Source organism: Zeugodacus cucurbitae, chromosome 2, assembly GCF_028554725.1.
Source record: "Zeugodacus cucurbitae isolate PBARC_wt_2022May chromosome 2, idZeuCucr1.2, whole genome shotgun sequence".
Classification (NCBI taxonomy): Eukaryota; Metazoa; Arthropoda; class Insecta; order Diptera; family Tephritidae; genus Zeugodacus; species Zeugodacus cucurbitae.
This window is the reverse complement of record NC_071667.1, coordinates 68,647,206-68,670,569: the sequence shown is the minus strand read 5'-3', so window position 1 is coordinate 68,670,569 and position 23,364 is coordinate 68,647,206. Positions and strand designations below refer to the sequence as shown.

The window sequence follows — 23,364 nt, the reverse complement described above, 5'->3', positions numbered from 1 at the left end:
ATATACACATGCGCATACATGCATCCTCTTAACCTCGTAAAACTATTTTGCCTCATCATCATCCAGTTTTCGCCAATTTGCACCAATTTCACTGCACTTGCCACTGTGCGAGCCGCTAACGAGCGCGTACATATGTATTTAAAACGCAATAAAAATACAGTTATTTTCGGTATTTATTGACACAGATATATTTCGATTAGTTTCGCCTCTTAACCTTGTTTGCGTGAACCTCTTTCAATATTTGCTTTTCAGTCTGTGTTTTCAAAGGCTCAAAACGATTTATATGTGCCGGTGTTACTGTGTCTCCAAATTTGATTTTTCACAGCAAATATATTTTTGTAGCGTTGCCAGCTAGCATAAAATCATAATAAATATAAATATTAAAAAAAAAAAAAAACAGTATGTAGACCATTCAATGGGACTTCAAAGTCTTAAAAATAGTATAAAATTAACTCCTATGGGGCTGCCACCCTATAAAGTTAATGTGTCATTAGCGTTATTAGCGAAGTTTGATATGAATATGATCTAGATCTAGTTTAAGAAATCATAATAAGTATACGGCGGCGAAGAACTGATAAGGTGCATGCATCAGCTTCTTTGCAGAATATGGTCGGAAGAAAGCATGCCTGACGATTGGAATCTCAGTGTGCTCTGCCCAATCCATAAAAAGGGAGATCCCACAATCTGCGCCAATTACCGTGGGATCAGCCTTCTAAATATCGCATACAAGGTTCTATCGAGCGTACTGTGTGAAAGACTAAAGCCCACCGTCAACAAACTGATTGGACCTTATCAGTGTGGCTTTAGACCTGGAAAATCGACAACTGACCAGATATTCACTATGCGCCAAATCTTGGAGAAGACCCGTGAAAAGAGGATCGACACACACCACCTTTTTGTCGATTTTAAAGCTGCTTTCGACAGCACGAAAAGGAGCTGCCTTTATGCCGCGATGTCTGAATTTGGTATCCCCGCAAAGCTAATACGGCTGTGTAAGTTGACGTTGAGCAACACCAAAAGCTCCGTCATGGTTGGGAAGGACCTCTCCGAGCCGTTCGATACCAAACGAGGTTTCAGACAAGGTGACTCACTATCGTGCGACTTCTTTAACCTGATGCTGGAGAAAATTATAAGAGCTGCAGAACTAAACCGAGAAGGTACAATCTTCTACAAGAGTGTACAGCTCCTGGCGTACGCCGATGATATTGATATCATCGGAAGCAACAACCGCGCCGTTTGTTCTGCTTTTTCCCGCATGGATAATGAGGCGAAGCGAATGGGTCTGGAGGTGAATGAGGACAAGACGAAATATCTCCTGTCATCAAACAAACAGTCGGCGCATTCGCGTCTTGGCACCCAGCAAGACCGCAGACGATGGAACGATGAGCTGTACGAGTTATACGACGGCATTGACATAGTTCAGCGAATAAAAAGACAGCGGCTACGCTGGCTAGGTCATGTTGTCCGAATGGACGAAAACACTCCAGCCCTGAAAGTGTTCGATGCAGTACCCGCCGGAGGAAGCCGAGGAAGGGGAAGGCCTCCACTCCGTTGGAGGGACCAGGTGGAGAGCGACCTGGTTACACTTGGGATCTCCAACTGGCTCCGAACTGCGAAGGAGAGAGAGAGGTGGCGCACTATCGTCGATTCGGCTATAACCGGCTAAACGGTTGCAACGCCAATCACATACATACATACAATAAGTATGCAAACGCATAAAGCTCTTCACTTCGCTTTTCTTACTAAAAAACAAGTGTTGCCGTCATAAGCATACCATATTGTGGAAGACCTATAGAAATATCTTTTGCCATTCATTTATCAAATTTTTATGTCCAAGTTAACGATCATAGTCTATGAGACGTGACCATTGTGGAATTATTTGTCAGAATGTTCCATTATGAGTAGAAACCGTTTTAATCATTCAATCAATTGTACTAGTTTAGAGGAATCAATAAACTATGTTCTCAAAAACTGAAATTTCCCGGTATTTTTTTAACACACCTAGTATATATGAAATATTCGTTAACTTGTCCCAAATTCTTAAAAAAAATGTCTGACTAAGTTTTTGTTATTTTGTACTCACAATATGTCACTAAAGTCTAGATTTAGACTTAGTGAAACTAAAATATTATTAAAAGGATAATTTCATTCATTGAACTATAACTTGTTTTTCATATCGTTGACGAATAAATGAAGAGAATTTCAGCAAACTACTCCTTGAAATTCAGCGCAGAATCACTCTTGCCAACAGGTGCTGCTTTGGACTGAGCAGGCAATTGAAAAGTAAAGTCCTCTCTCAACGAACAAAAATCAAACGCTATCATTCTCGTCCTGATTTATTGTGCAGAAGCGTGAACGACACTAAGAGTTTTCGAAAGGAAAATTTTGCGTAAGATTTATGGTCCTCAGAACATTGGCAAAGGCAAATACCGCAAACGATGGAACGATGAGCTGTACGAGTTATACGACGACATTGACATAGTTCAGCGAATAAAAAGACAGCGGCTACGCTAGCTAGGTCATGTTGTCCGAATGAACGAAAACACTCCAGCTCTGAAAGTGTTCGATGCCGGAGGAAGCCGAGAAAGGGGAAGGCCTCCACTCCGTTGGAGGGACCAGGTGGAGAGCGACCTGGTTACACTTGGAATCTCCAACTGGCGCCGAACTGCGAGGGAAAGAGAGGAGTGGCGCGCACTCATCGATTCGGCTATAACCGGCTAAACGGTTGAACGCCAATCAAATACATATATAATTCTTGATTGTTCCAAAGTTACCATATATCCAATTTTTATTCAATTATTTTAAAAATCTCTTTGGAACCCTGTATTGCGTTTAATGTGGTAAGGAAAGCTAGATTTAAATCTTTAATCGAGTGTATTGATTGAAAAAATTCAATATTTCTGTTGTAAGGTCATATAATTCATTTAAAACCTTGTTATTACCCCACAATATCAAATTTAATTGCACGCTGTCAATTATTTAAGCTAACTTGAGACAATTAGTTGAATTAGATATGAATTGCGTCAAATATTTGATCTCAGTGAACAAAGTATAACGAAACAATATTTATAAGGTATTTCAAGGCTTTATATTAAAGGCAGTTTTAGTTGTTTTTAGTATGTTTCATCTATGCTTTTCAATAACATTTATTGCTGTACGTGTCTCCTTCGAAACACTGAAAATGAGACAGAAAATGTAACACAATACTTACATGCCAACTGAAATATATGATTTTTTCTTCAAAACCCTGCATAAATGAATAGAAACAGCTTTATTTTATAAGTATATTAAAATATTTTTATTTATCGAACTCTTTTGCATTTTTAACTTAATGGACTAAATTAAAAATATGCGTATGCTTATTAAATAAATAGATGGGAGTATATTTTAGTTTTCTACTAAACGAACATAAATTGATTGAGTTAAAATAAATGCAATAAAATATTTCTTAATTGTCTCCATTTGAGACAGACACACTTATAGTCGTTTCAAACAAACCACTAATTTAGTCAATTAAGAATGTGTTCAAACAAATATGTAGAGCCATTTTCTAATTGATTCATTTAAGTGGTTGCCCAAAACGCCTATTAATGTGTCGTATTTATGCTTCTAAATTAAGTCAATTAAGAATTCATGGCATTTATAATAAATAGTTAAATTGAAGTGCATATTTTCATGAGTTTCTGCGTTATACTTACTAATGATTCGATTAAATATTAAATAAAAATGTAAACTATTTTCGCTTCTTCTAATTACTGCTTATCTTATTCTAAATTCGTGTGTCCTTCATTTTCTCTTCAAATTAGAACTTTCCATATAAATTATAATCCACGGTTGTGTCCCTTCTACCAAATTTTATTTGCAAAAATCTTGTATATTTATTTAAAATTGCCTTCCATGACGCCCATCGAAAGCTCGGTCGTAAACTTTGCACAGCGACTCCGTTCGTGTGCTTGATGAGCTTTTGTTCATAGCTGTGGCGCTTTTTGCAGTGTTGCCAGAGCGCGTGGTGTAAGCTTTCGAACTGCTGGGTCTTTCACTTCCGGTGGGCTTTCGCCTCCGTTGACGCAAGTAGGTCCAGACAGCAATTATAGCCAATTGTGCTAGCAGAAAAACGGTGACAGCTAATACAAGACCTGAGGAAGAGAGTTAGGAGTTTTGAAATCTGACTAGATACTCAGCGTTTAGTCTTTATATGACATTAATAGTGCTCTAAATTTTCTGAAGCTCTCTCTAAAGTGTAACTATAGGTCCTTAGCTCAATAAATTTTCTGCACTGTGGCTCATTAATCAGGTTTGTAAACAAGCATCTTCCCTCTTAATCGCCTCTACTAACTACATACTCTCAGTTACATTTGTCACATATAAATTCTGTACTTAACGCTTACGCTCATTTAAATACTCGTAAAGTGGAATTTACTTACCGATGCCATTAACGCAATATCCGAGCTCAACTACGCCACCAATGAGTGTCTTCTCGTTGTCATCGTTCGCCTTGGTATGTTTCTGTTGGCGTTGCTTGTCGAAGCCAAATTTGTCGGTGATCTGAATTGATTGCACCAACAGCAGATCTTCTTGACTAGGCTGCTTGGTCGTGGTAGAGGTGGAGGCAACTGCAGCACGTTTACTGCGCAGGCGTAAAAGTTGTTGTCGGTTTATTAGTTGTTGCTGTTGCTCCTCCTGCAGTTGTTGTTGCAGTTCGTTGGAGGTGTATACAGCGCCCTCAAAAGCTGGTTAAATGAAAAAAAGGAATAAAAAAGAAGAAATTTGTTTCAATAGTAGAAATTGAAATTTTTGAAATCAGATAGTATTCAAGAAAAACTATGAAATAAGAAATTTTAAGCTCTTCTCGAAACCTTCAACCCAAAATGAAATGCTCACCTGTTCCGTTCAGCGCGCGTCGTCTGCGTCCATATGAACTCATTGACTTGAATTCACCGCCAATATCCTCTTGATTGCACTGCACCGGCTCACAGCTAGGCATACAGGGTGTGACCAAAGCGCGGAATTGTACCAACTCCGATGTGGGAAACTTGAAGGCATCAAAGTGTGCGAGTAAAATTTTACCCGAACCCGAACTCTTGTAAATGGGACCCATTATAAATTGATCGGTTGGACAACCATGTGAATCGATCAATGTAATCTCCGCATTATCACTACCATCCATGGCCACGAGCTCACGCACAAATATCTCATACGGACTCTGAGCATCAAGAATCTCAAACTTCAGCGCCAACGGATCACCAACTTCTGCGGTACGCATCACATCACTGCCGTCGCGTGACGTGATCTTCATCAACACATTCGGCGAATCGACAATCACTTCTTCACTCAAAGCCGGCTCGAAGTCATCCTTGATATCGAGCAACACCTTATTTGACACCGTTTTATTTGCCAAATCATAGTGACACGTCACAGCCAAACCCAAATCGGAGGAGGTCACAATAGTGTCGTGATGTTGTATCACCACATCGTTCATATAACGACCAGTGTTGCTTTGACGCACGTTGCATTCGAGATTTTGATAACCCATATGCAGTTCAAATTCCAGTGAGTTCTTCACATCCACCGCGCATGATTTGGGAGAGCCCTTCGCGTACACCTTGCCATCGAAGAGTTTTGAGGTGCGTATGCGCGCAATCATATCGCCGGCGCCGCATTCGATCGTCACATTGTAACACGATGAAAGTTCGTAAGTCGTCGCTTCGGGTACATCCAGATAAGGGTCTTGTACGTCGTTAAGTGTGATGCGGCTATGATGCGAGAGACGACAGACCATATCACCGGTATCGCCATAGTCATACGAGTGGCATCTGTGGGGAAAATGCAGTGTGATTTGGGATGGGAAAAAGTTGGAAATGTTCGAGAGAAAGTCAGTTAAGGGAGTCGAGTTCAAGTTCGCGACATCTCCTGCTACTCAAACTACAAAACGGTAGTCGTAAACTGAAATCGCTCATCTTGGGTGGCTTTTAATTATGCTGACCTCTTCTTCATTCTACACATTTTCTCAGAAGATTATTAAAATATTGTCTTACAACAAGCCCACAACGTAGTAGCTATTACATAACACAATAAGAAAATAACTTCCAAAAGCCATAAATAACAACAAGCACGCGTTGGCGGCATCCCGCCATGTCATGTTGCATGCCACCACACATGATATATTGACATGTTAATATACGAGTATTGGCTATTATCGAACGTCATTGCAACCTACAATTATGGTGCGCGTACTTATAAGTGCAACTGTATGTGCCTAACTGTGCCTGACAGCTGTGCTAAGGCTGAGTCCGCCGAGAGTTGAGAGACTCTTAAAGCAGCAAATCAGCTATGCACTCGGCGGGTTTATTATTATTACTTTTTTCACTCTTTTATTATGCCGTTTACAGGTTTATGTACTCATATCTCATTTTATATTTTTTGTTTTGTTTTTGCTGTTGCCTGTGGCACCTGCTGGACTTACCTGTATGGCGCATTCAAACATAAATCACGACACTCATCAAAACTGCCAATATCCTGATACACCGAATCGACCGTTTTCAATATGCGTCCGGGTAAGCGCTTGAATTCACACAATTTATTTGGCTCATCGGCGCAGTTATTCTCCAGATAATCGACAGTCGCTTGCTGCTGGAATGCGCTGTTGACGCTCAGCGTCATGCGATCCATTTCGGAGAGTTCACAAGTTTTTGTAATGCGTTCGAAATTGGCCGATCTGCGGAGAAAGAAGAAAGGAATGCCAAAACAAAGTGGCGGATTAGTGAGAGGAAAAAAGATTAAACTAAGTTTTTGTTGTTGTTTTCTTGCTAATGCTAAGCTATAAAAAGCGTCATGAAATGTTGTTCAACTAAAAGCGTTATGACTATGTTTAAGGTTAGCGGCACACCGCTCAGCTCTTCGCCAGATTTTCGCCAAAATGATCACACATAAATCTGGTGCCCCGCTTGCTTGGCTGCTCACCGCGCGCTGCAATTGAACGCGCCAGCCAACCATTATTCGCAACTGATTAAGCTATTAAAGGCATCAACACGATCGTTCGGCGCGGCGTTATGAATGACGGCGCATGAATGGCGCGCGCGGCCGAATGAAGCGCGTTGAGTGATGAGCGTTTGTGCGAATTTCAAAGCACCCATTATGGCACAACAGCTGGTGCATTAAAAACTAATTTATTCTCTATTTGGTCGTGGACGTGTGTCAGTTTGCGAAAGAGCATATCGACGCCCCAATAAATGCATTAGATTGAATATGTAAATATGGCTAATAAGCGGCGATCACCACAGTGTTGAGTAAAGAAGTGCTGGTTGATTAATTAATTTTCTTAACTTGATTAGTAGAACGAGATATGCATTAATAGATATAAGAATACTGATAGATAATCTTTAGATTGAATTTATGAATTATAATTTTTTTGGGACTGCGCAAAGTCAATCAAATAAAGGCACAAAATATTGGGTATAGTTGAAGATAGCGATCAATTTTACTGCATTTTTGCTAAAAAAAATTCAAATCTTATTTTATGCAAATCAGCTCCTTTGCTTTAGCTCTATTTCTATTATCTTTCCATCTATTTATGACTAATATTTATATTATTTGACTCACCTGCACGTGAACTCCGTTTGAGCCAAACATAACTCTATGCAATCACGACGTGTTTCAGCTGGGAATTTGCGCTTCACATAGCCATTCAATTTCAGGCCCTGAACACGATCGATATACCAGGCACGAGAGCAAGGACGTTTGTTGAGACAAGACTTTTGGGCATAAAGCGTAAAGACGGGGAACTGAGACTTGGCAAGAGCTCCTGTTTTGGCGATTAAAGAAGAAAAATAATGTAAAATTAATTTTAAAAGTATTTTAAATTTTTAAGTTGAGTTGCGTTTAAATTTCATTGAAAATAATTTGAGAAACATTTTCATATTTTTAATATAATTTTTTCAAAATCCACCTGGCAACTTATCTGCGTTCGCCGAGAAGAGTACACATAAACCAGTTTCATAGTTTGCCGAATGGCAGGCGGCATCCTTACGACAGGCGTCCAAACAGTCGGTTAACATCAAGGTACCGGGCATTGAAGTTAACAACTTTCCGGGAGCCGAGAAGACATAACTGTATTGATGAAAATGATTGAAGTTATAAAAAAATATGAGACTTCATTCCAAAAGAGTAGACGAACATATAAAATAATTTTAAAAAATTTTTAATCAATCCAACTCGAGTTCTAGCGATCCCTTTTTGTTACTAAAATACGTAGTTTATATTTCTCTAATGCCAAAATTTGATTTAAATAGTTAACGCGGTTTTTACTAAAAATGTTGCCTACATTTAGGAGTTTATCGTTAAATTTTGGAATTTTCTATAAACAAATACAGCTCTCAAAAATAAATTATGACTTTCTGATTCTATTTACATTCTATTGTAATATTGTAACCACTCACCCCGTAGTAATTTCGAAACCAATTAACTCTTTGTCACACTCATGTAAATTGCTGTCTTGATCATTGCCAATATCACTACTGTCTTCGCCGGCATTATCTATGAATTCGATGTCTTCATCACCAATATCACCAATATCGATCTGCAGCTCCTTGTTTTCTTGCTGCAATTGCTCTGCGTCTTTTGTTTCTACTTCTTTCTGTGACAGAGCTTTTCCCTCATTGTTCTCTAGCGCCGCTGTTGAATCATCCTTTGTCGCAACGGGAGCACTCCCAGTTTTCTGCGCTTCACTTGCGACAATCGCTGCTGAATTGCCGCTGTCATACCTTCCTTCCTCTAATTGCGCTTTTGGTGTTACACCTGTAGCCACAACAGCTGGCTTATCATTGTCAGGTAAGCCGGTGCGCGAGTGTCTGGCGGCGCTTGACGCGATGGGCGCAGCTATTAGTAGCGTTAACACCAAAAGGTGAGATATCGCATTGTGTGTGTGTATTGAGCGCTGTCGGTGTCGCATTGTTGTTGATTTTGTTATGATTATTTTCAAGGTGGCTGAAATTATAAAAAAAAAATAAATTCTATATTTTATTTTTTTATTATAAATTCTTTATTTATATATGATTATGTCTACAGAACCATTAAAAATCTGAAGGGTACCTCGTAAAGTTTTATATTAAAATTCCTGTTTTTACTTTAAAATTACTTTTACAAATAGCTACTAACGCAAAGTTTAGCGTCAGCTTTTAAATAACGGGCTGATTTTTTGATATATACCAATCTTAATAAAGCACAAAAGACTTAAGCGGCAAACCTATCCCAGCACTCCAGTCAAGTTTGTGGCTTAAGTCTTCTTATACCCACTCAGTAGCCCTTTCATATAATCTTTCCCAAAATTTTAGCTCTAACTTTACTAGAACACAATGCGCTGCTTTTATTCCAAGAAAATCTTACAGTTATTAGTTTGGAATTTGTAACTCATTTCCACTTCCTCAAATAATAAAAAAACTTCTAAAATGACGCTCACACAACAATAGCGAGTATTATCAACGGAAATACAATAACAATAAAACCCCAAAATATGAATGAAGTAAGTCTAGTAATGCATAGAAAGAGTTTGGGAAATTCTGAGATTTTTTTTTCTATGTTTTAGTATCTTTGTAGCCTTTTGGATGCTGACTTAAACAGACGTTTAGTCTGTCTTTAACTGTTTAAGTTTGTTTACCGCTATAATTTTATTGATGCTGCCGCCCAAGTTGCACTTTGAACCATACTTTACTTTTAGTATTCAGTGTTTGTTGTTATAAAAGAGACTTGATGTGATAAAAGTAACGCATCTCAGCTACAGTTATTATAGTTTTGCTCCGGTGCTGAGCAATAAAGAGATTGTCTACTAAATTTTTACGAATATTTTGTTTACTTTTATTATTATATATGTACGTTGTTTGTATTGTACTCGTATATCTTTGTGTGTTTATATATGTAAATATCTATAAAAAATTTCCGAGAAGAGAAATTAACTTGCAGCTCAATACTGCAGGTATCATCGACGATGGAACGATGAGCTGTATGTGTTATTCGACGACATAGACATAGTCCAGCGAATAAAAAAACAGCGGCTACGCTGGCTAGAACATGTTGTTCGAATGGATGAAGGTGCTCCAGCTCTGAAAGTATTCGATGCAGTACCCGCTGGTGGAAGCAGAGGAAGAGGGAGACCTCCACTCCGATGGAAGGACCAGGTGGAGAGGGACCTGGCTTCGCTTGGAATAACCAATTGGCGCCAAACTGCCAGAAGGAGAGATGCGTGGCGCGCTGTTTTGGACTCGGCTATAACCGCGTAAGCGGTGTCTACGCCAGTCAAGAAGAAGAAGAAATGTTCAACTTTTGTGGAAAACATTTGGTAAAAGTCTTTTATTTAGAAATGTACATATATGTCTGTATGCATGTATAGATATATTGTTTTTAAACTTAATATCGTCTTCAAAGTATCAAAAAAGTATTTGTATTAAACAGATATATTTTTTTGTTTATAGTTGATATATTTACATATTTATTTCAAAATATATACGATTAAACCCCCACAAATTGGTAAACATTTGTTTTCTATAAGGAATGCTAAAACTAATTTGGACTTTAGTTTTTCAACTCAACTCATCAAATTTAGTAAAATTGTATAATTTTCATGAAAACAACTTTTCTCTCAAAAAAAAAAAAAAATAATTTTTATGTCATGACCAGTGATGGTACATAATATTAAAATATTTTTTGCTTAACCACTATAAGGATCGGATACATTTTTCATTTTGTTTTGTTTGTTTTTGTTCATTTAGCTTTAATTTGGTTTTTTGAACACCTCGATACGTCCACTTCTCGCCGAGATATCGGTCTTCAAATGGAAAAGGATCATTTTGTCTTTGATTATCGATATCTCAGCAACCAATGATCGCACTGAAAGGTAAATGTGGGTTTCAAGAACTTGAATGAATTCTCCTTAAAGACTATACATTGCTTTTCCGAAAAAATTTTTTTTTTCTTATTGTCACATGAATTTGAAAATGCAACAAAAAAGGGCTCTTGATGGTTTTTTGGAAAATCGAGCGCTAGTTCGAAAATATTGAGGAAACCACTAATGTTAAGTGTGCCTTTTACAGTTCAATATGTCCACAAAAACCCTACAAAACAATCAAATTAATCCAGCCAGCCGTTTTTTTGCTTTACTCGATCAAATTTTTGAAAAAATTAAAGGATCACGTTTTTTGTTCTGAAAAACTCATAATTTTTAAAAATGAGAAAAAAATCGTTTTTCCTAACTTTTCCACATTTTTGCTCCAGAAAAAGCTTAAATTTAAAACAAAAAAAAAAAAACAGTTAAGGAACAAGTTGTCTGCGATTTGGGAAGTTTCGTGCAACAATATTCGCATTGACAAAAGATTGCTGCCATTCGAACATATTCTTGATAAAAAGTTGTCAAATAAACTTATTTGCATTTTGACCGAAAAAAAATTACATAGAAATTTCGATTTTGCTTTGGCGAAAAATCCCTACATTTTACTTGTATATAAAAATCTGTCCTTTTTTCCCCACGTCCATTTTTTTCGACTTAAATCCCTACGTGTAGGGAATTTTCCCTACATGTACCAATACTGGTCATGACACTTATTTCTATACGAAGTCTATTGCTATTAGGTTAAGAGGGTCATCCAATGTGACGGCCTGTATGTAGTTTTTTTAGATTTTTTTTTCTACGAGCAGTAAATAGTTCTAGATTTAAGTTTATTATAATTTATTAACACATATTTCGATAGTATAAATATAAATTCTAGTTTAGAGTTACAGCGTTCTGAACACCCCCTCCTCGAAAAAATAGGCTCCCACTTTCTTCACAATTCCAGCTGATTGACTTATCGTATTAGCGGCGTTTTAATCCATAAGCTTAATCCATTCTCGATTTCAAATTTTGACGATTTTCAATGGGCTGGTAAATGAACATAAATAATTTTTTAGGGTTGTAACTTTCCATACATTTATTTGAAGATTTAAAAAAGTAGAAAACAATTTTACATATTTTTTGTTGTTGTTGTTATTTCTTGCGATCAAACAAATGCCCTTATTTTTTTCAAAATCGCCTCTTTTCAGCCTTAAAACAAGTTGAATAGTAACGAATTAAAATTTGGAACCGATTGTATTAATAGGTTTTGCGTGACCCCATGCGCCAGTCGTAAAAACACTGTTTCGAGAAAAACGCTTTTAAAGTTTTGAGAAGAAAATTCTTGGGTATAAAACCTACCTACGTTCAATTTTCAATCGGCTATATCTTCAAGAGTTTTTGATATTTTCAATTGAAATTTTAAAGGAATATTCTTGAATAGTTATAGGTTCGACTTAAATTAAAAAATACATAGATTTTTTTATACCGAGAATAGGGGGTGGTCCTCTTAAATGCTTGGAATACACTACGAACAAATGAATTTACGTGATAATAGAGCGTTCCATGCATTTACATATGCCGAGTGCGTCCAACAAATTTCAAGTCATTCGGTTAAGCCATTTTTGAGATACAAATTTACCAGTAAATGAGCACTCTCAGTGCTATTCTCTTCTCAGAAATCTTTATATAAAATATTTATCAGACATTTTATTAAGCTTTTGAATTTTAAAGGCCTTCATAAAGGTCGCAAGCAATAAGTATTCTTTCGTCTAAAAGTACATACTGTCTGATGATATTTAACAAATACTTTTTTAAAATATTTTGAAAAAAAAAATGTTGCAAATTACTCCAAAGAAAGCGAATATTTTGCGTGACGCTAATTATTGTCTTCGCATTTACTATTTATTTTAGAATTCACTTATCTCAGATTACTTCGGAAGCAATTCCAAGATTTTTAGATGCTTTCAAATTATAAGACTTGCCTAAGCATAACGAAATGGTTGATGTAGTATAAGCATAAATGTCTACCTCTAAATAATAAACATTTTATATAATACTAAAAAAATTAAAATATTTTTTTACCAAAATTACTTTTATTCTGCTTTAAAATAATTATTTTATTTTTAATATATTTTTATGTTTTATACACACATATATAACAGTAAAGCAGTAAAACCTTTGATATTTTTACTTTAATTTTTACACACGCAATTTCACAAATTTATATTCACATAAATCTAAAAATATATATGTACGTATGTACATATAAACGTAAGCATAAAGCATGTAACTTTGCCGTCGACAGCTTTTCACTTTTTTTCGAAAGTGGAAGTGTAAAATTTACAGTTCGTTGCGTGTCGCTGTGCATTTGGGCGGCATTACATCTGCTACTTCTGTTTTCCTTCTCTGTTTTTGTCTTTGATGGCTTAGAATTTCTGTCACTTTACATGTGTAGTCTTCATTATGAAAGCTTACAGTTTTTGATTTGATTGTTTTTTCTCTCCGTTTTACATTTCCGCTCATTTGGGTGCCTGTGCGGCGCGTGTGAGTTCTTTCACTTTTTAATTTACGCAGGTGTTTGATGCCATCGGAAGCTTTGGTGCTGATACTCGAATTAAATGAGAATATGTGCTTTTAATGAGGTGTGTGTGTGAAAGCTCACTGTGCAAAAAGATTTAATTTTTTTTTTTTGCTTTGATATAAATCTGAACATTCTTCAGAAAGTATAGAAAACGTAGAAAGTGCTGTGGTGTGTAATTGATTTTAATACGAGGAAGTCTTTGGTGAGATATTTAATTTTGATTTCATTATAGTTGATATTGAAAAATATCGACATATATACGTCCGACTTTAATTTTGAATAATAATTGAAGCATATTCGCCTTGGAAAGTTTGAATAAGTTAAATAACTCTCAAGATTTCTATAAACAGAAGATTCACTACTTCATTTTTGATATATTCAACTTATTAAAATCGCCAAGAAGTGGTGGGACGAAAAAGCAACAACAAATTATGGAAATTTGTTTAGGATTTTACTCCTTATTCATATCTACTTGCTTCGATTTAATGATAATTGAATTAAGCAAATTCAATATTGCTCTCTTGCAACAGGTGAATGATACCTTAAGAATTTCACCTTTGGCTGTATTTTGATTTTACCTTATTCCACATTGTTGGAAAGTGATAAAAATAAAAACAAACTCGTTCTCTGCTGAATGCTGCCCCATTTTGTTGCACCAACACGTTTACTGTTTATTGCAGCTACAGTTGTTCACTACTATTTAGAAACACATTTAATGTTGTTTTTATTGTAATTTATTTCTTAGCAGCTAACAATTTTACTATCAAGCAGTAAGTGGAGCTTAAATTCCGTAATTGTTGTTGTCTCTGATCACATGATAAACTCTGTGGTATAGTACGCTTTTTTCATTAATTTCATTACAAATTGATTGTTACTAGCGGATCTGCTCAATGAATGGGTGGTCATGTCTATATTATTTTTTCTTAATTCATTTTATTTATTTATTTTTTGTATGTTTGTAGCGCGTATTTTCCTATTTTTTATCACTCTTTCACTTTTCGTTAATAAATTCGAGGTGTTATAATTTAATCTACATCTAACGGGAAATGAAAGTTACGATTTTCTTGCTATTATTGCCGCTTTTCAATTAAAATGCGATCTCATAAGAAAAATAGAAATCATAGAATGCCAACATTTTGATTTTCATTATTTATTTGGAGTTTTTATTTTTGGTTGTAACTTTCTAAAGGAAGTCATACACTTTTCTTTAATAACAGTTTCAATTGAGCAACTGATGAAGTGATTAATGAATCTGATATAGACTATAATTGAACTAAATTATTTATCAGTTTATTAATATCTGTGCAGCAAAAATTTCCAACATTTTTCTAATAGTTTGAGAAAATATTTAATCGAAACCAAATCTTTGAATTTTTTTTATTCCCTCAAAATATTCATGCCGACATCATCGGTTATACCACACGAGATGGTTGAAAAATTAATGAAAATAAAATCATTTTATTGTTGTTTTTTTGATGGCTATTAAATATATGATTAATTCCCATGATTTTGTACAACTTGAAGAAATTGATGAAATTAATTAATTATTTAATGAATTAAAAATTATTTTTAATTGAAAGTCTATAAATACCTCTTTAATTTAGATATTTATCACCTATTGAAATAGTTGTTTTTACGCCGACTTTCTTTTTCGGAGTTTTTAATGTATTCTATTTTATTTTTATTTTATGTATTTTTTTATTGACAAGCGGTTTCTGTTAAAGACCTTAAATTGATTCTTTTGGGGCTATTATATAGGAAAATATACAGTGGAAATTAATAAAAAGGCTGAAAGAAAATATCAGAAAATATCTATATCAGAAATCTGATATAGATAAAGCAGCCATGATTAGGCAATATCGCACGATATATTTTAGTATAGGTTATAATTGAAGACACCATCTAGCATATTACTTTTGTTTAAATGTAGTTCTCTTCCTCTCGCAACTATAAATCCCGAATAGTGTCCAAATTAGACCATAAATACGATTTTTCTTAATAATTTGACTATAGCGACATCTACCGATCCGATTAGCTTTGAAAACAGCAAATCAAATTCAATCACTTCCTCTTTTTGGAAAGTTGTTGACAGTATTTATCGGTCGCCATTTTGTTGTAAAACTATTTGTGCTTGCAACATTTCCCAATTCCTTCCACTCTACTTAGTACCAAGTGTGAAAATTTAATAATTTAAAGTGACTAATAGGCTTAACTAAATGTATTTATTGCTAATTCGTTGCGCTTTATTATTATTAATTCAATTTCGCTTTCTTGCTTTCCAAACTGAAAAGAAGAAGAAAAGAGCGCAAAGTAAAGCAAAAGCCTGACAAATAGCAATGAATCTGAGAGTAGAAAAACACAACAATAATATTATTTAAGTGGAAAGCAGAAACTGTTTGTAAGAGTATACAAAAGTACACATACTCATGAATGTATATATACATTTTTACTTAAGAGTAAATATATATAAATGTATATATTTATATATGTATATACACTTATTCTTTTGAGCAAGTATTTAGGCTAATTATTTTTTGTTAGTTTTTTTTGCTTTTTTGTAATGGCAAAACAATTTTTCATGCCACAAATTCAAAAGGTCGCCAAATATTTCAGAGCAAAAATTGTCACAATACAATAGAGTATGCTTTCGTTTGTTTACTTTGTCGCATTTTTATTTACTTTGGCGAGTTCAAATACCTTTGCTTCTGAACATATTGTCTGTCAGCTGAAAGCTTTGCAAACTGGTTCATAAGTAATTGCTTGAAGATTAGTTTTTGCTCATTACACTCCAATTTTTGTCAACTAACTTTATGAGTTTCAAATAATGAGTGAAAAAAAAATAAGAAATTTAAAATTTAGCAATTTTATAGTTTTTGGGAGTTCAGTTATTCAATTCAGAAGCACTGAAAATTTGTTTGAGAAGAAAAAAGTGATCTTAAGAAACATGAAGTGATAAGACAGAACTTCAAAAATATATTTTGAGAGAAAATTAAGAACTATGAAAGAACAATGCATCGGTAACATCATGTTTTAGGTTCTTATAACAATGCACTACTCTAAAAAATTGCATTCAAATACATCAAATGCTTAAGAAGTACTAAAAGGTAGACTTTATATAAATATTAACGCCTCAGGATTGATACTCACGTAAATTTATATTATTTCTTCAAAGGGAATAAAAACCTTACCCTCAATAATTTTTCCAACAAAAAATAAAAAATAAATCCCTTTCAATCGCTTAACTGTTGCATCTAATTTGTTGTTGTTATTGTTAAAAGCTAAATATTTTTCTTCAAAAATGCCTACACTACCATATTCCGTACATGAAATGCCCTCTCATCACTCAAAGCCCAGTCCGTGTGCTCAATACAAAAGACTTAAGCAACGAACTTTTTTCTTTTATTTCTTTCTTGTGTTGGTTTATTTCGCTTTCATTATGTTAACATGATATGAAAAGCTGACAATTTGTGTCAATAATACGCCGCATTACTTTTGACGTCGTTATTGCCTTTGAAGTGTTGACTCTTATTGTTCCGCTGCAGATTTTCCAATTAAAATATCGTTCAATATGTGATTAATTGTTGTGTTGTAAATTGGATTGAGCGAGTGGAACAAGTCGAACGTGTTCGACACACGAAAGTTACGCGTGGGCATTTAGTAATTTAAGTTGCTTTTGTGGTAATAAGTCGTTGTTGTGACGAATCAATAGGGTTAGTGTTGTATTTATTTTTTTTTTTAGTGACGTACAGGTGGGCTAGTGGTAATAAAAAAATGGTTGGCCTGTGAAAATTCCATTTTTATTTATTTTTATTTCATTTAATTTAATTTAATATAATTTAATATAATTTTACTATACTTTATTTACATTATTCAATTTAATTTAATTGATGAATTTATTTTATTTTATTTTATTTTATTTTATTTTATTTTATTTTATTTTATTTTATTTTATTTTATTTTATTTCATTTTATTTTATTTTATTTTATTTTATTTTATTTTATTTTATTTTTTTTTCATTTTATTTCATTTTATTTTACTTTATTTTATTTTATTTTATTTTATTTTTATTTATTTTATTTTATTTTATTTTATTTTATTTTATTTTATTTTATTTTATTTTATTTTTTTCATTTTATTTTACTTTATTTTATTTTATTTTTTTTTTATTTTATTTCATTTTATTTTATTTTATTTTATTTTATTTTATTTTATTTTATTTTTTTTTCATTTTATTTCATTTTATTTTATTTTATTTTATTTTATTTTATTTTATTTCATTTTATTTTATTTTATTTTATTTTATTTTATTTTATTTTATTTTATTTTTTTTTTCATTTTATTTTACTTTATTTTATTTTATTTTATTTTATTTCATTTTATTTTATTTTATTTTATTTTATTTTATTTTATTTTATTTTATTTTATTTTATTTTATTTTTTTATTCATTTTATTTTACTTTATTTTATTTTATTTTATTTTATTTTATTTTATTTTATTTTATTTTATTTTATTTTATTTTATTTTATTTCATTTTATTTTATTTTATTTTTATTTATTTTATTTTATTTCATTTTATTTTATTTTATTTTATTTTATTTTATTTTATTTTTTTTTTTTCATTTTATTTCATTTTATTTTACTTTATTTTATTTTATTTTATTTTATTTTATTTTATTTTATTTCATTTTATTTTATTTTATTTTATTTTATTTTATTTTATTTTATTTCATTTTATTTTATTTTATTTTATTTTATTTTATTTTATTTTATTTTAATTATTTAATTTTTTTTTTTAGTTTTTTTTCTAGCTATACTACAACTACAACTACTCGCTATTTCATATTTACATCCTGCATTGCATTTGTGCTCAAGAACACCGACAACAACATTACAACATTTACTACCTATCAGCCGCTGCGGCAACATCAATGCTGCATTCATGCTGTCCGTCTGTTTATGCAACAGCGCGCGCTGCAGCACTAAAGCGCTATTTAGCCGGCATGAGTTTGCATTATGTTAACAGCAGGCTCAACAAAAAGTGATTAGCGCTTGGCTAAGCACACACTACAAGACACCAAGTAAGGGCAGAAGCTGCAGAATTTATGTTTTATTATTTATTATTACTATCTTTTTTTAATTTGCGGCTTTGCGCCTTAGCGCTAGCCATGCTTCCTTCGTACATACTTTTATTACAGACATATTTGCACATATTTATTTTTTTACTTTAACTGTGCGCTCCTGCAGTTAGTTAGTCAGTTAGTTAGCTCTAATGCCCTGAAACAAATTACGTTAATTTAATTCCCTACGTACTAATTCGCTTCCAGCCACTCTTACTCTGACTGCGGCTGCTGCTCGCGTATCTCAAGCGCAAAGTGGAGTTGTGGCTTTTATCAGCTCACTTCTGGCGTTCTTGTGGCAGCTGCCGCTGAGCGCTTCCTGCCGCCAGCCTCCTATCATCCTGCCCATGTGAATTTATTGTTTTGTTTCCTTCTCACTGTTAATTGAAACCTGCTGCGCCATCAGTGTCAGCCTGCTCCTCAAGCCTCATAAAGTGGCAACCGACTCTGCGATGCGAAATCATTTGAATTGCTGCCGTTTGTGGCATGACTTAATGTTGAGCTGGTGCCTTGTGAGGTGCCTTGTCAGTGCCAAAGAAAACAACAAACAACAAGTACAACAGAAATATTTAGCTAAGCTTTAATGCCAGCCCAGCACTCATTTTCAAATGAAACTGGGAAAGCAAAATGACTAAAGCGCTGTTGGCTGGCATTCTATGCTGCCACTGCCCTGCTGCTGTTGTTGTTGTTGTTTTTTCCTCAACAACAATGCTTATTTAGTGCTTTGTTTGTAGGGTGTTTGAAACACAGACGTGTTGTTTGTGTTTGGTATGTGCGGTAAGTATATTACGAATTCTTGCAGCAGTCCTTGACTTTTATTGCTATACTACCTTTTGGTCGTGTCTTAAACATTTTACGATCGCCCTTGTTGCTTACTTTGCCCTTAATTCGTTGCAGTTAAAGTAAAAATGGCATAAAAACGTAGAGTTGTAGCAACTGCAAATTGTAAGAAGAATTTAAGAAAAAAAGGGCGTTCTCAATGGTCATATAGCTTTTTTGGTCAGATTTTAACCTTTTAAAAAGTATTCTAGGAATTTTCATATATGTTTTTCAAAAGCAACTTTTGACTGCTTAATTAAATTATTATATTTTTTTATATAAGTTGTTCTTAAGATTAGTTGATAATATTAAAATTTCTGATAGTTTTAATATATGATGTCCTTTATATATATCCTTTAAAAATAAAACCCAGAAATAATAATAAATTGTTATATTTTATAAATGCTCTAATTATTCTCCCTATCGCGAGTGTCTACTGAGGGATTATCGACTACAGGTGCTATTGTAAGTGTCGATCAGCCGCTCAACCAACGTCTGTGAAAGATTTTAAATAGCTCATTTGTCGACAGATATTTTTCTATTCTACTGATAGTCTAGATAGACATAAAGAAAGAAATATTATATCAGTGAAAGAACATAGCAAAAAGGGTACTTGCTTATGCTAACTTCGGCTATCAGAGTTCCGAATTTCTTCAAATAGGAATCCAATCTCAATAACTAATAGGTAAAGGAAATAATATTTAAACGAGTACTCTCGTCGAATAGATATGTCATGGAAATAGTTCTATGAATGTAGTATAGTTATTCAAGTGGTGGCGATTTTATGATTTTTGAGGAGGAGGAAGTGCATAATTCGAACATTTATTATTTAAAGACAATCTTCAGTTCAGTGAAATCAATTTGAGTTATGTTATTGGAGCAGGTTTTTGCTTCGCTACATAATTTATTAGTTAGAGTAAAATAATCTCACATTTTAGCCTCGATGAATCAGTTCAAATATATTTTTTTTATTTTATTTTTTTTAGCTAAAAACAAATTATTTGGTAAAATAATATCGAGTATATGATTCGCCACACAGAGGTCAACTGATTTTTAACGATCGAAGGTTTATGAATGAGATTCAATAGTTCTCAGCAATATCGAAAAAATAAGAAAAAAATTTGAAATTCGGCAACGATTTATTTATTGATGGGTCTTCGAGATCTCATTTTTGAAGGTCTAATATATTAAAGGAGTAGAAAATTTCCAATCAACGTTGTTTCTATAAGCGATAGCCAAAGGCAATTCATAAATTTTTCGACATGAAAATACGTCAGATTTCAACTTGAGATGGAACTTTGACCAAACATGATACAAACATCAGAGTTCAACTACCTCATTCATCAGATTTGATGTTAGCTAGTTCAAGCCTTTCCACTGATAGAGGCTTAAAGCGGGAATACTAGAAGAGTTTGGATAAAATAATCACAACCAATTGAAGCTTCTGAGTTTACAAATGTTCTCGTGGAATAATAGTGGATAGTCTAAAGGCTCCCACTAGTGGCTGATTGCTTTTATGTGAAGATTTATTCAATGCAGATCTATCTATGGAAAGTTTGACATCACTCACAATAACTTCAATATCACTTTTCTTTGTAAAATAATAGTACACATGTACTGCAGATGAAAAGATAAGGATTGATTGGAAAACAGCTAAGTCAAATTGGAGATAGATACTATATGTCACAGTAAAAATATAAAAATATTAAAAATATTTTTTTAGTAATTTGATATTCAGACCATACAGTTACATCCTGAGTAAAAATGTAAATATGTTGATGAGCTTTCGTAATGATATTATAGAAATTTCTATAAATTTCCTTTTAATTTATTTCTGAGAAATAAGAAAAATATTACTTACCGTGCTCTCTAACAGAATTTGTTGACTATATTATTAATGCACTTTGTTAAAGTTGTTTTTTTTTTCAAATTTCTTCAAATATTGAAACTGCTTTCCTAAATTTTTTTTCAATTAGAAATCGTCACAGGAATTTTCTTTTCTATTCAACAATGTCAAGTACTTTTTACAGCCTGCTAAAATAACGCAGTTTCACCAGCAAGGAATAGCTAATACACAAAATGCATTGCAAAAGTTTTCTGTACGATGACACACAGTCAAATATTTCAACTACAAAAACAACACACTCACTAACAAAAAATCACACGCACTTATTTACTTTACGCGCACACTTCAGTTCGCCGAGTTGATGGCAACGAACTAACACGTTGTAAGGTCGACGTAGAACTAAAGCCTTCAACGGGGGAAAAGTGTTGTTATAAAAATTAGAAAACTTCTTTCACCAGACCAGCCGCCCAAGTTGGTACATCGACATGCATGCATGCATGTGTGTATGTGTGCGTGTGTGTGTTGTGTGGCGAAGAAATCTGAGAAAAGCCATCAGCAACTTCTTTGAATACTTCCTCTGCACAAAGTACCTACGAACAAACACCAACACAAGCACACACACACACACAGGTCGTCGCTGCCGAGATGTTGCACTTTAAAGAGCATAAAAATCTCTCAAAACCATTTAGGTTACTTTGGCTACTTTGTTGCCATGTTGCCTTTGTAGTCTTCTTGCGTGGTGTTGAGCAAGTTCATGCCTTCTTACATTCATTGTACTCGTAGTTAGCAGACAAAGAACAGTGAAAATGTCATCATCATCATCATGATGAGGCAAAATGGAGAAGCAACATTATTAAAGGGTGGTTATGTGTATGAGTATTATCTGCAATGAAATGTTGAATGAATTCTAAATTAACATGATTTGGAAGATTTCGATTATTTTCAATGAAATCAATGAAATAATGAAAATTTAAATTCATTTTCTATGACAATTCTTATGTCATTTTTGTTGACCTTACTTAAAACCTGACCTATGAATAAAAACAAATCTAATATTTTTAACGCCTTTTATGTTTTTTATTTTCAATAAATGCACTTTCATCTCAATATCATGCAATGTGAGCATATTTTTATTATGAATTAATCAGAAGTTCCAATCTTGTATAATTTCGTTTAAATATTCGTTTCTGTTGAATAACCGAAGCAAAGATAATTTTTCATTTCACTAAAATATCTATTTTAAAAATATTTCTTTAAATTAAAAATAATCATTCAAATTTTTTACTAAAAGCATAATATAATACTAAAAAATCACATCACCTAACAGCTGCTTGCCTCAAAAATGTTAAAGAAATGTTACGAACATTTCCAGTGCAAAATATTCAAACTGTTTGAACTTAACAACTGTTATCTTTATACTCTTCTCGATATCTTGACATTGACAATGCAATGGCCTTCATATAGGCACACTCATATATGTTTCTATTCATTCGATCTACTGCAATCTGTTGTAAGGCACTCACTGCTGTATACTTAACAGAGCGCACTTTGAAGTAACTAAACCCTCTTGCATAAGCATACAACAGTTCCACTACAGCATTATCACTTGACCTGCTGCACATTTCTTAAGCACACCTGTGCGTAAGCTCTGATTAGTAACGATCACCAATGTCTGTTAAGTTCGTACATTGACCGGTACTTGGACATTGCATCGTATGCTGGACAGCGAGAGTGTACTTATACTTTCATATGCCTCTTGTAATCGAAATTTCAATACACGCTCTGGAATGTAAACTAATCTTATTCACTGCTCTTATTCAAAAGAATTTCTGTAGTCGCTGCTATTGATTCTATGCCATGCATTTTACTTTACATCACCGCATTATATGACTTATGTTTCTCACATTTCGTACTTCATCACAGCTTATAATGTCATACGAGTCTAATTAACATAACAGTATTTTATAAATCAAAGACTATAATTTTATTATAGAATACACACATCATTCAATATCACATTAAGTATAATTATTTAACCCGAATTTTATATGACATACTCGCATGATGTGATATCATGCCAATGATATCCCATAAGATTAAAATTAGAAGATGTAATATCACACCAACTAAAATTACTTGAC

At 33.5% G+C, this 23,364-nt stretch overlaps 1 protein-coding gene across 1 annotated transcript; it reads right to left on the bottom strand.

The window, feature by feature from the left end:
• Positions 1-3,305: 3,305 nt before the first annotated feature.
• LOC105211864 (uncharacterized) lies at positions 3,306-21,645 on the bottom strand. The gene is made up of 8 exons (XM_054225125.1): positions 21,239-21,645; positions 8,436-8,982; positions 7,946-8,106; positions 7,600-7,801; positions 6,464-6,715; positions 4,882-5,813; positions 4,425-4,730; positions 3,306-4,136 (listed from the first exon to the last, which is right to left on the bottom strand). Exons 2-8 carry the CDS (start codon positions 8,945-8,947, stop codon positions 3,883-3,885), a joined length of 2,619 nt encoding a protein of 872 aa, XP_054081100.1. The 5' UTR covers positions 8,948-8,982; positions 21,239-21,645; the 3' UTR covers positions 3,306-3,882.
• Between the last annotated feature and the right edge of the window lie 1,719 nt (positions 21,646-23,364).

Coding starts and splice junctions, on each gene's coding strand:
- LOC105211864 (XM_054225125.1), bottom strand. CDS start 8,947: ATGCGACACCGACAGCGCTCAATACACACACACAATGCGATATCTCAC. Junction 5,814..6,463: donor TGTTTGAATGCGCCATACAG/GTAAGTCCAGCA, acceptor TTTTCCCCACAG/ATGCCACTCGTATGACTATG. Junction 4,731..4,881: donor ACGCGCGCTGAACGGAACAG/GTGAGCATTTCA, acceptor TCATTTAACCAG/CTTTTGAGGGCGCTGTATAC.